The 13681-nt window shown below is 48.0% G+C and overlaps 1 protein-coding gene across 1 annotated transcript; it reads right to left on the bottom strand.

Annotated features, from left to right (window-relative positions):
• Nucleotides 1–12363: 12363 nt before the first annotated feature.
• On the bottom strand, nucleotides 12364–12989 carry Iqcf6 (IQ motif containing F6). Its single transcript, XM_038321122.1, has 2 exons — nucleotides 12888–12989; nucleotides 12364–12732 (listed from the first exon to the last, which is right to left on the bottom strand). The coding sequence occupies exons 1-2, from the start codon at nucleotides 12987–12989 to the stop codon at nucleotides 12364–12366; spliced, it is 471 nt and encodes a 156-aa protein (XP_038177050.1).
• Nucleotides 12990–13681: the final 692 nt, after the last annotated feature.

The following is a 13681-nucleotide window of genomic DNA, read 5'->3' as shown; positions in this document are numbered from 1 at the left end:
TGTTGACCTTGTCATTTTGGCAGTGCTGCCATAGACAGCAACGGGGTGAGGCAGGCTGGGCTCCCATCTTCACACTGTTACCTCTGTTCTGGTTTCATGCAGAGACTGGACAGTACTATCATTTCTCCTCATGTCTTTGGTCTTTCGTGAATTAATTTCTTGGTGTGGCATGAGGTAAGGAGTCAATGTGAATCTGCACGGCCCAAATATTCAGTTGCTTCATTGTTGGCAGGCTGAGAGCAGGCATCTCCGTCTCTGAGGGCTACTGTGTCTCAACGAGCTACGTCTATCCCAGCAAACACTACCTATCTAAGTCCTCCGGCTGTAGAGAAGTCTTCAGATGAGGGAGGCTCAGCCTCGTTGGCCTTGATCTATCCAGGTCCTTCACATTTCCACATAAACTTTGGTACCAGCCCTGCCAGCTTTGGGGAAAACTGAATTTATAGACAGTTGGAATCTGAATGACATTGTCATTCAGTTCACAGGCCTGGCAGCCCTTCTTCTTTATTTCTGCCTTAATTCCAATGCTGGTTTCTAGTTTCCAGTGTAGCCATTTTACAATCATCAACTCTGAGTTTATCCTTAGGTCTATGATTCTTTTTGATGTGACCGGAAAAGATTTTTTGGAGTACCAGTTCATTTTTCCAGCTGTTTTCTGCTAGTGAATTAGTACACAGTTGATTTTGAGATTGTGGTAAATTATAAATGACAAAGAATGACCACTTCAACTGTGTTTCATCAGATGCCTGAGGCTTGGGAGATCTCTCAGCAATCTTTGGGGAAATGGCGCATTATAATCAACATGCCTTTGAACAGACACCCAACTCCTGTATGCTCAAACTGAAACTGCCTACATGTTAAACAACAGTTTCTCATCCCTTACTCCCAACCCTGGCTGCCACCATTTTACTTTCTGCTTTTTGGAGGGTTTTTTTTTTTTTTTTTTTTTTTTGGCTTTTTATTTCATTTTGCTTTGCTTAGTTTTGTTTTTGAGACTGGATCTCATGTAGCCCAAGCTGGCCTCAATTTGCTGAATAGCCAAGATTGACCTTAAACCCTGCATCCTCCTGCTCCACCTCCCATGTGCTAGGCTTGCAGGCACGTACTGCTTGCTATGCCTGGCTCTGCTTCTATTTATTTTGGCTGTTTTAGATTCAGTTTACAGATGAGACCATGCCATAGTCCTCTTTGTCTGACTGGTGCGTTACATTTAGATGTACTCCAGACACATCTCCATTGTGACAAACAACAGAATTTCATTCAGGTCTATGGCTGAATAACAGTCTACTGTGTGTAAACATCTCATTCGAAAAGCACAGCGTTATTCATTCTTTGTTAGGTCCACTCGGATCTTGTAAATAACGCTTCAATGAACAGGAGGCAGCTTCCTCCTCCCCTCCCTTCTCTTATTCTTTGTGTGTTTGTTTGTTTAGGTTTTTTCCAAGCAGGGTTTCTGTGTAACAGCCCTGACTGCCCTGTGGCTCACTAGTGAACCAGGCTGACCTTGAACTCACAGAGATCCGCCTGCCCCAGCTTCCCAAGTGCTGGGATCAAGGTGTGCACCACCACAGCTGCTTCTCCTCTTATTCTTGACAGGGTCACACTAGAGTGCCTACCCTGGCCTAAAACTCACAATCCTCCTGTCCCAGCCTCCAAGTGCTGGGATCATAGGGATGATATCTCTTCAGTGTACTAATTTTATTTCCCCTCGGTATACACGGAGATAATGGGTTGCTGAACCATATGTGTGGTTTCATGTTTAGTTTTGGGGGAGCCTCGTACTGTTTTCCACTGCAGCTGTACCGTTTCACACCCCTACCAACAGCAGATGAGGAATCTCTATTCCCCACCCCCTTACCAACACTTCTTACCTTTTTCTGTGCTGTCCTAGTGTGTGTGAGGTGGTAACTCTGGTTTTCATTTACATTTCCTTGACGATGAGTGAAGTTCAGTACCTGATACGGTTTTGTCTGAGAAATGCCTATCGTGTCCTTTGCTCGTTTTAAGAATCAAGTTATTTGAGGGTGGAGCGTTGGTTCAGTTGGTAAAGTGATGGCTGTACAATCACTGAGTTAAGAATCCAGCACCCATGTAGAAAGCTAGGCACGTTAGTGCACACCTGTAAGTAATCCCAGTGCTGGGAAGGCAGAAACGGGGTTGGTGCTTGCTGGTCTCTGTGAACAGATGACTTCTAAGTTCAGTGAGAGATGCTGGCTCAGAAAACAGCTTGGAGAGGAACAGGCAGTGTCAACCTCCGGCCTGCACACAGCCACATGAGCATTACATATGAATGTACCATGTGCATGCTCACACACACATGCACACACACACATGCATGCACACACACGCATGCTCACACACATACATGCACACACACACATACACACACACACTCCAAATAAATTTTAAAAATTAAATAAATCAGGTCATTTGCTTTGTTGCTATGCAAATTTATTTTTGAGCCTTCTGTTCGATTGTGTGTGTTTTTATGCTGGTACTGTTCTGTGTTGATTTCTATCTTCTTAAAGATGCTTAAATTCAGGTACTGTGATGTTTCCAGCTTTGTTCTTTTTGATCAAGATAACTTTGGGAGTTCAGGGTCTTTTGTAGTTTTATGTGAATTTTAGAATTGTTTCTCTCCTGGTATCTGTGGGAACTGCTGGCAGAACTTGGGTAGGGATTAGCATTGCATCTGTGGGTTACTTCAGGTCAGAAGGCTATTTCAATAAGAATTCTTCTGATTTATTGAACATGGGTTGGGTTATTTTTCCCTGTCTGTCAAAAAATCTCTTTAATCAATGTTTTATGGTTTTCAATGTACTGGTCTTCCATCTCTTTGATTAAAATTGCTCCTAACGAGGCTGGAATGTTGGCTCAGTGGTTAAGAGCCCCAGTGCTCTTCCAGAGGACCTGGATTTAATTCCCAGCCCCCACATGGCAGCTCCCAACATCTGTAACTCCATTTTCAGAGAATCTGATGCCCTCTTCTAGCCTCTGAATGTACATAAGACCTACATGCATGCAAAACACACATATGCATAAAATTAAGAACCACATTACTCCTAGGAGTTGGAGAGATGACTCAGTGGTTAAAACTCTTACGGCCCTTAGCTGGCGGTGGTGGCGCACACCTTTAATCCCAGCATTGGGAGGCAGAGGCATGTGGAGCTCTGTGAGTTCAAGGCCAACCTGGTCTACAAGAGCTAGTTCCAGGACAATCAGGACTGTTATAGAGAAACTCTGCCTCGAGAAACCAAAAAAAGGGGGAAAAAAGTACTTACTGCTCTTGCAGAAGACCCACATTGGTTCCCAGCGCCCAAATGGTGACTCATAACTGTCTGTCACTCCAGTTCCAGGGGATCCATTTCCTTTCATGGAATCTGTGAGCAACCAGGCACAGGTACACATGTGTGCCTATACAAACATACAAGCACTCACACACATATATAAAATAAACATAAATAAATATTTGAAAACTTATTCCTACATTCCTTATGATAGTGTAACTGGGTTATTTTGTTGACTTTGGGCGGTAATTCACTGTTAGTGGATAGAAATCTACTGATTCTGTATGTTGACTCTCGGAGCTTGTTCAGAACTCCAGCGGAGGCATGTATCCCCTTGTTAGGAACCCCAGCCCCAGTATGTATCCCCTTGTTCAGAGCCCCAGCCGAGGCATGTATCCCCTTGTTCGGAGCCCCAGCCCTGGCATGTATCCACTTGTTCGGAGCCCCAACCCTGGCATGTATCCCCTTGTTCGGAGCCCCAGCCCTGGCATGTATCCCCTTGTATGCTCTTGGCTGAAGAGCAGTTGTCTGTGGAGGAAAGTCATCCTCACTGAGCACTCAGGAAGTGGTGAAGGAGGAAGAGGACGCACACCTACCTCACTGGTCAGGTCAGCAATCATCCTTGTGCTTAGTGGGGTGCTGGATAGCACAGCCAGATCACACCCACATCCTTCTCAGTTAACGCTGTAGCCTGCGAAGCTTTTGTTTACTAAGTCTCAGGGGATTGGGGTTTTTTTTTTTTTGTTGACTTTTGGGGTTTCTGTATATGAGATCACATATAAGATCACATCGCCTGCAAGCAGAGACAATTCTACTTCTTCCTTCTGGACTCCAAAGCCTTTTATCTCTTTCTCTAGCTTAACTATGCTGGTGAGACTTCCAGCTGATGCTATTGAGCCGGTGTTTGGTGCTGTGGAGTCCACTTTGCCCTTATCACTTCTGGCGCTGGCTTTCCCCGACAGACGAATGTGTAAGCCCTCAATTATAATACTGTGGATTCATCTTTTCCCTTGCCGGTCCCTCGGCTTTGCCTCATATACTTTGATGCTCTGATCTTAGCTTAAGCCTACATACATCGAAGACTGCTGTTTGCTTTTATTTTGTTTGTTTCAGAACAGGGTTTCATGTAGCCTGAGAGGGCCTCAAACTTGCTGTATTACCATGTCCAGGCTTTTAGGTTATTTAGTCCATTTTTGTCACAGCAAAGAAAAACTGAATAACACAGGAAATTTGCACATAAACACACCTGGAAGTATGTTTTGTTGATTTTCTAAGCAAGTCATTCAAATGGCTTAGTAGGTAAAGGAGCTGGCTGTACAAATCTTATTGACCTGGACTCAAATCCCAGATACCAGTGGAGAAAGAGAGAGAACCAGTCCTGACCTCCACATGTGTGCTGTGGCAAACACTGCCCCTGACCTTATAACACACACACACACACATACACACACACACACACACACACACACACACACACACACACACACACACCCTGGTAGTTTAGTTTGAGTGTGGTTTGCTCCCATAAACTCATAGGGAGTGGCACTATCAGATGTGGCTTTGTTGGAGGAAGTGTGTCCCTGGGGGGTAGGCTTTGAAGTCGCCTATGCTCAAGCTCAGTGTGACACTCAGTCTATTTCCTGTTGCCTGTGGATCGGGATGTAGCTGCTCCTTCTCCAGCAGCATGTCTGTCTGCCAGCCACCATGTTCCCGTGCTCCACTGTGCCGCCGTGATGATAATGGACCCAGCCTCTGAAACTAAGGCATCACCTCAATTAAATGTTTTCCTTTATAAGAGTTGCCATCTCTTCACAGCAATAGAAACCCTAAAACACACACACAACAAATAAATAATAATTCATTTCCTAGGCATATCTCAACATAATTAAATTGTCAAGATTAACAACCACAAAATGACTCCTTGCCAACCTGACATCCAAACAAATCCCCTATACTTTTTTTTTTGAGACAAGGTTTCTCTCTGTAACAGCCTTGACTGTCCTGGAACTCGATTTGTAGACCAGGCTGGCCATGAACTCGCAGGATCTGCCTACCTCTGCATCCTGAGTGCTGGGATTACAGATATGGGCCACCACTGCCCAGTCTTACACACTTCGTAATATCTGCTGAACTCAAACTCATGATAATCCTCTTGCATCAGCCTCCAAAGTACTGGTAACAGAAGCACTGCTTTCCTGGAACAATGGTTGCAGTTGGCTGGTATTTTTCTTGGGTTTTTATCTCTATATCTATCTGGAGAATGGTCTCAATTTTCCTCTCTTGTAAGATACTTGTCAGGTCATGCCTTTACCAGAGAGCACTTGTGGCGTTGTTCTAACCCTCAGGATCATCTGCTCTTTAGCGTTTTGTAGACCCTGTCTCGTTAAGTTCTGATTTTCCTTTGCGTCTGTGTGTGTATGTCTGTGCCACGTGTGTGCAGAGAGTCCAGAAAAGAGCATGGGATTCCATAGAGCTGGGGTTTACAAGTGTACAGGTGGTTGTTAGGTAACCTCGTGTGGATGCTGGGAATGGAACCCCAGTCTTCTGGAAGAGCAGCAAGCACTCCTAACCATTGAGCCATCTCTCCAGCCCCTGTAGAACCTGTCTTGGTGGTTAAGGATACCATTGCCGTCAGTGCCCATTTTACCCTTAAAAGGCACGTGTATTGTTTTACTGTGTTTGTGTGTGCTTGCATGCGCACGTGCGTGTGTGTGTGTGCATGTGCGTGTGTGGTGTGTGTGTGTGTGTGTGTGTGTGTGTGTGTGTTTAAAGATAAAAGCATTAGATTAGGGCTCTTACAGGTCCCCTTAAAGAAGCAGCTGACAGTGTTAAGAGCCCAGTTCAGGATCAGAGGCTGTATTTGAGCCTTGGCAGCCTCCTCCTCTCATCCCTCTGGGCGTTTTGTTCTTCATCTCCCCCTATCTCACACAGTCCCTCCAGTACTTGGGTCCCCCTTTCCCGGATGTGGTCCTCTCTGATCCCTGGCGGCTCTTCTCCTGCTCTTCACGACTGTGTGAGCTTTGGGGGATGAAAGTAATTGGCTCGTCTTCATTTTCTTCTGTCTCGAGAGAGATGACTAAATGTGTTTTAAGACAGGCTCTTCCTGTTACCTTTCACATCTTTGGTTTCAGCCCACAGCTTCCTTTCATTTCAGGTGTGTCCGTCATAAACAACATATGGTTAGATTAAAAAAAAAAAACACGAGGTTCTGTTAATGAATTTTACCCATTTTCACTTAATACAGACTGATTCTCATTTGGGGGTCTTCTCACACCATTTCTTCATTTTAGCGAAGGCTGAGAAGTGTTTCCACAGCACCGGCTGCGCCGCGCAGAGAGCTTGATGTCAGGCATCGATCTGTTCACAGACACTCTCCCTTTCTTCTTCAGCCACATGGGAAACTTACAATTCCATTCTCCTTAAAATTAGATACAGCTGGCCAGGCAGTGGTGGCACAGGCCTTTAATACCAATACTCAGGCGGCAGAGGCAGGTAAATCTCTGCGAGCTCAAGGCCAGCCTAGTTTACAGAGCTACTTTCAGGACAGCTAAGACTGTTACACAGTGAAACCCTGTCTTGAAAAACAAAACAAACAAACAAAAAAAGATTAGACACAGCACTTGGCTAACTGAGCCAACATAGTAGGGATAAAGAGGCTGGAGACATAGGTCATCCTTAGGATGCAGGTTCAAGCCACAGCACTCGGAAAGAATGACACTAGAGATCGGGAGATGGCTTGCTCAGTTGGTACGGTGTCTGCTGTGTGATCATGAGGTCAGATCCCTAGCACCCATGTACCGTAGCGTCAGTGATGGGAGGTGGGCCCAGGTGCATCTCCAGAGCTCATTAACCAGCCAGCCTAGCCGGTCCAGGTTCAGGGAGAGACTCCACCCAAAGACAAGAGAACAGTTGGAGAAGGCACCCAATATTGACTTCTGCCTCCACGTGCACTTGCTTGTGCACACACACACACACACACACACACACACACACGAAGCAGAAGCGAAGTGACATTTCTAAATGGTAGGTTAGAATCCGTAGATTCTTTTCCTCAGCCCTTCCTTCTCATCAGCGTCAGTACAGCCACGGGAGCTCGCACGCCCACATCCACATGGGACGGCATGGGGTGGAGTGGCCAAGGGGACCAAACACGCACTTGGAGGAGGCGTGTGCTTGAAGCACAGCAGGCTTTGTGTGAGAAGTGCCACTGAGATCCACAGGATTGTGTCACAGCGGAATCTAGCCTGTCATGATGGTAATTATGGTCCTCACAGCTGGGAGGGGCATGTAACTAACTGTTCTGGCCCATGAATCGTAAGTAGAGGTCATGGGGCTTGTTTGTCTTTTAGGTAAGGTCTTTAAAGGAATTAACTCAGTGGACACAAGCAGTTTCTCTTTTTGCCCTTCCTCTTCTTTTTCTCAAGTGTAACCTAGGGGCTGGACCTAGGAAAGACATTGACAAGAGGACTTGAATTTACCCTAGAAGGACCACGGGGCACAAGGATGGAATGGGACCACTCTACTGATAATATCTATAGCAGCTACACTGTGGACTTCCCATGGCTGAGCTTCATTTTGATAAAGAAAAACAAATTTCTGTTTCATTTCAGAAAACTAGTCAATGGCTTGGGGGTTTCTATTCCTAACTGCTCATCACAAGTTTTGCTTCTCCTGTGGAAGCTTGAAACACTTAGGATGTGGGTGAGAAGTCATTCCCAAGCTTCGGTGACAATCAGCACATGGCCAAGTGTGTCTAACTCACACCCCTAAACTAGTCATTTTTCTTGTTTCTGTGACAGACTACCTGACCTCCTTTGAAGGAGGATGCATTTATTTTGGTTCTCAGTCGAAGAGGACACAGTCATCCTGGTGGGAAAGGCACAGTAGTGGGAGCCCCGTGTCTAGTCATTGCATCTTCAGTCGGGAAGCAGAGAGAGATGAGTCCTGATGTTCACTCCCTCCCTTTGATTCAGTCCATGACCTCAGCTCTTGGGGTGGTCCTGCCTATGTTCAGGGTGGAGCTTCTCCCCTTCCCCCGTCAAACCTCTCTGGGAATACTGGCGCAGACACATCCAGAGATGTGTCTCCTAGGAGGTTCTAAATCCAATCGTGTTGAAAACACCAACCATCACGCCCATATTTCCCCTTCCTGGGTTGGCTCTTGCAGTTAACCCTGCATCTCTCCTGGGTGCCATGCTATCCTCTGCCCACTCTCAACAGGTAAACTCCCGGAGCCTCCCACTTAACCCCATTTTCTATGTTGCTCATGGCCTTAGGTGGTGAGATTTTCATATTCTCTTTGGCTTCTTGTCTGCGCCTTAGGCCTCTTTTAACCACACATCCTTTTGGCATTTCTTTTTTCCAATGTCTTGGGAGTCCAGGAATATTGGCTCTTACGCAGTCCCATAATGGAGGAGGGTTCTGGGTTCATGCAGGCTGTTCCCAGATGCAACACCTGGATACCTTGCAACCTCCGAGCCGCACAATCCCCAGATTGCACACTCAGACCTCCTATTGGGGTGAACTCCAGGGAACAAATGGAGGCAGGCACAGGCAGGGGCTGTGGTAGTGACTCAGTCTCCTCGTACTCTGTCCTGTGAATGGGATTGTTTCTCCCGATATGATAGCATTTTTTCTCTGCTCTTCACTTACCTTCTACCTCCTGTCATTCTCTGCACCCCAACTATGAGAACTTCCTTTTGCTCAGATGTCTCCGTTTCCTCGACGTAGTTACTGGTAGTGTCCCTTTAACTCCCAGTCACTCTCTTTAACGTCAGATTCTGTGCTAAGTCTTTTATCGTCACATGAACTCACGTGTCGCAGCTTGGGCAGTGGTCAGAAACCTTTTCCCCCTTCAGAACACTCCAGCTTCTCTATATGACAGACATTTGCTTCTAGATGTCCCATCAAACTCCATTTTTAGAGGCAAAACCAGTCAAAGACTGTATTCGCTTAAGGTCTCATATAACCCAGACTGCTTTGTAGTTGGCCTATCCTTGAACTTTTGATCCCCCTTCCTCCACCTCCTGAGTGCTGGGATTACGAGCACATGCTACCATGCCCAGCTTCTGTGGTACTGGGGATCAAACCCAGGGCTTCGTGCTTGCTAGCACATGCTAAACTACATATCTAACCCTGATCAAAGACTTCTTTCCAGACACCAGGCGTTTCTCCCCTGATAGGATGTGGACAGGGATTACGTTTTGTCCAGTTAATGTTCCTATGACGACATGGCAGTGGCTGTGGCCACCTCATCTCGGATTGGTGTGCGTGGCAAAGAAAAGCAGAAGATATGACAGGATGGTGACCTTGGAGTTGTGTGAGCAGAGCTATTGGGTGACTTATCAGGTGAGGAACTTGAGAGCACAGGGTAAGACATTGGGGACAAGAAGACTAGATGCCACCTGGGGAGCCATTGCATGATAGGCCTTTAATGGATACTTAACCCTATAGTCTGAGCCAGTCCGAGGGTTAATATAGCTCTTTTTATTAATAGAACAATCTGGGGCATATATCTCCTGGTAATGCATACATCAGCAGGGGAGTAACAAGAGTGAACTTCCAGGCCCTTCCAGAGTACACTTGGGCCCACCCGTCCTGAAACCGCAGGCCTGGCCCTTCCCCCTTTCAGTGCGCGTAGTCGCAGGAGTATCTTAGGCAGCTTGGTTCTCAGCAACAGTGAGGAGCAGCAGGGTTCTGTGTAGCCTGCCTCTGAAAGGGTTTTCCTGTAACCTTGCCCCCGCTGAGGAAAGGGGGCTCATTTGAATGACCACCACTGGCCACAGGTCTGACTGCCAAAGGGAAGCCTCTCTCCTCACTCACTGCTCACCTAGTCATTTCCTCTTCCTTGGAGCTTCCCAATGTACCCCATCTGTCCAGACTGTCCATGGTTCCTCAGGACCACAGACTACTGGCAGGACACCACACCTTGTATCTTCCTCCTTCTGGGTCTAGCTTTGAGTCTCCATTGTTTGGACCTGTATGGTCTCATCTTCCTGCTGCATACCTGGTGGGGCAAGGGACCCAGTCTACTTCCCCCTCTGAAGCTCTTCTACCCACCACCCAGGGACCAGGACAGGCTGTGGCTTTCTACTGCCAAGAGTTTTTGACCCGAAGCGGAGCTCCCTCCTGAGCCTCACTTTACTTAGCACCCTTGGGTCACTGGAGACCACAAAGCCTTGACGACCTTGAACCTGCTTGGCTTGGGTCAGAATTCTACACGACCATCTCCACGTACGATTACATAGGCTCCTTGGAAAGCATTTAATTCAGCAGTTCCCAATTGTGGCCACACATTGGACTCCTTTTTTCTGTGTTGTTGTTGGTTGGTTGTTTTTTTGTTTTTTTGTTTTTTTGTTTTTTTTGACAAGCGTTTCTCTATGTAGCTCAGGCTGTCCTGGAATTCACTTTGTTTACCAGGCTGTCCTTGAACTCACAGAGATTCTCCTACCTACCTCCCTAGTGCTGGGAGTCAAGGTGCACGCCACCACCACGTGGCACACATTGGACTCTTGATGCCGACCTCATCCCAGCATACTCAAAAGGAGAATCTCTGGCTGGTATTTTTCAATGGCTTAGGAGAGGCTCATGTTCTATCAGGAGGATCAGAGTCTTCAGCCCTTGCCGGCCCGGGTTTTAAACACTTCTCACTGTTGAGATGGTAACGACATGACCTGTCTGGGAGAACTTCGCTCATGCTCAGCTTCCTATCTTACCCATCTCACCTGACTCCTGGCTGTGAGAAGTGGGAGAAGAGCTCTAGCTGGAGTTTGTAGAGGGGTCCCTTGGAAGAACGACATCCGTTCAGGAAGTCAGGTGCCCAAATGCTTCCCGGTCATCTGCAGCTCTGGGAGGTAATGAGAGCAAACTGAACTCTGAGCTCTCAAAGCTGCCTCTGCTACTCTGGAAGTTCCTACACACACACACACACACACACACACACACACTTGTACACATGCACACATGCATGCATACCCATTGCACACACATATGCATGCATATCACATGTACACACACACATGCACACATGAGTTGGGATTGAGAAAAACCTTCTCCAGCAATAATGCCATGAAGATCCCTGCCTCTTGCACACCTACGAGCTTCCCTTCCTACCCTCCATGCAGGGCCAGCCACTCCCGGATTCTAGGGAGAGGAAAATCTGAGGTTTCTCAGATTTTCAGAATGAAGTTCAGACTCCTAAGGGACCCAGTAAAGAGATGCCTTAAGCTTAGAAACAAGGCAGAAATGATAAGAAATGAGCCAAGACAGTGAGAGACCAGCAAGCTGAGTTCCAGCAGCAGCTGCTGAGGCTGGCCCAGCAGAGGTGACAGTCCGAGGGGAACCAGCCCAGCTGTTTCTGAGGACAGTAGGATCTGAAGTCTGTGAGCCCAAACCCATGGCCTCCAGTCCTACCCTGCCTGTGTATCCACCCCAGCTGCCTCCTCCACTCCCAAGCCATGCCTGCTTCTCCCAGGGAGTGGCTAGCAGAGGGAAGGAAGCCTTGATGCTCAGCCTCAGGGGACAGGGGTGGCAGCCACAGCTGCTGCCCCCTCCACTCAGCTCTGGTCATCCACAGGGGCTGGCTCTGGAGCACAGCTTCTCCCACAAGCCCACGGGACACATGTGTCCTGCTGCTGCTCCGCTGAGGTGTGCTGCCCTCCTGGCTCCCGGCCAAGGCCTGTGCTGGCCCTCGGGGCCCTGGGGTTCAGGATATGGAATCCCTGTTTTCCCAGTTGGCCCTGCTTTTAAAGCTTTTTTAAAGATGCTTAGGCAGGAGCCACAGAAGAGCAAAGCGCAAGGCCTATTCCCATGGTGGAGGGACCCCCATCCAGCTGATGGAGGCATCAACACCCGGCCTGAGCCCTGCAGTCCCTTTTGTGCAAGACTGGCTTAAGAATGACATTAGGAGCAGGGGCCTGAGGTGGGTCTCGGGCAAGGGCACTGTGCCACACCAGGGAATATTTCTCAATGGAAGGTAAGGAAGTTAGGTGCTAAATTCTCTCTGTGGGTCCAGTCTGTGGTCAGTAAGTGTCTTTATTGGGAGGGAGATCCAGCCCCCCATGGCTTTGCCAACATGCTAGGTCATAAGAATTTCGATATCAAGCTCCAGCCGGCTGGCTTTGACCTCATAGTGACCCTGGATCACACCTCGGGTTTGACTGGCATGCCAGCGCCAGTGAGACTGGATGATGCGGGCTGCTTGGCGTGCCTGGAGGAATCGTCTGCGGGTCTGCCACATGCGGACGTGTGCCTGCATCCTCACCACTGCCCATTCCTGGCAGGTGTAGAGTTTTAGTGCCAGGCACCGTCTTTGCTCCAGCAACTTGGTTTGCACCGACCTCCACCAGCACTGGATGGCCCACGCTCCAAGTGCAGCATGCAGTAGTGTTCGTCGGACCACGTTGCCTCGCCACCATGACTGAATCTTTATGGCTGTCTTCTCTAACTGATGGGGGAGGGGACATAGAGATGTTCAGTGAAGCCATTTCTCTGCCATTCCTATCCCCACTTCTAGTACTTGGGAGGAAAGGGGACTTGGCTTGGACTGTCCTGCCCTGAAGTCTCTAGACTCCATCCGTCTTATCTCCAGCCCCTCCTCACCTTCGCACACTGCTCATCTGCCAGGCGGTTCTCTTCTGAAAGGGCTGTGCTCGCGGTTTGTACGTCCATGGCCTTGGTCTTTAGAGTCCACTCTCCTGTCATTTAGGCTTCCCCAGTTTTCAGCCCCGCCCTCAACTATTAGTCACAGGCCATCATTAGACTCCGCCCATCTGCACAGGAGCTTTCTCCTCAGGCCCTGTCTGCCTGCGTTTTAACCACAGCCTTGCTTCCTTCTGGACTGGGCTCTCTATTCATGTACTCCCATTCTTAGGGTGGACAGTTTTCTGTGGCTTCAGCTACTTCTCAGACTCCCCTCCACCTCCTGGTAGCAGTGGGGACCCATACAGCTTCCTTGCAGGTAAGAATGTCTTCAGTTAAAGGTTCTCAGAGCCATTGGTGGTTTGGGGAGGCTTCAGTGTCAGGGCTCCTGGGAGGGCGCCAGGCAATGAGAAACAAAAAAAAAAAAATGTGTATTTTTGTCCACATTTCTTAGCTTTGATTAGAGTGGGCCTCTGCCTTTTCTTCCCCAGACTCCTCTGTCACGTCTCCTGGGGCTTTGTGTGGAAAGACAGCTTCTTTGGAGATGCAATGAACGGAGCTGGGATATGGCTGGCTTAAATTAACAGCGTAGCCCTGTGTGCGTCACAGTTGCCTGTGAACACAGGGACTTCTGCTATTCCTGTCATTCTGCAGCTGCTGTGTTCATTCACCCTTTGTCACAGCATAAAGATGTAAGGACAGAGGTACTGCGATTGTGACATCCTCGTGTCCCGCAGAACCTGGCACCGAAAGTA

The sequence above is a fragment of the Arvicola amphibius genome, chromosome 3 (assembly GCF_903992535.2).
Source record: "Arvicola amphibius chromosome 3, mArvAmp1.2, whole genome shotgun sequence".
Classification (NCBI taxonomy): domain Eukaryota; kingdom Metazoa; phylum Chordata; class Mammalia; order Rodentia; family Cricetidae; genus Arvicola; species Arvicola amphibius.
The sequence above is the reverse complement of the archived record's forward strand: the minus strand, read 5'-3'. Positions and strand labels throughout refer to the sequence as shown.

Coding starts and splice junctions, on each gene's coding strand:
- Iqcf6 (XM_038321122.1), bottom strand. CDS start 12,989: ATGACAGGAGAGTGGACTCTAAAGACCAAGGCCATGGACGTACAAACC. Junction 12,733..12,887: donor CAGATGAGCAGTGTGCGAAG/GTGAGGAGGGGC, acceptor CTCCCCCATCAG/TTAGAGAAGACAGCCATAAA.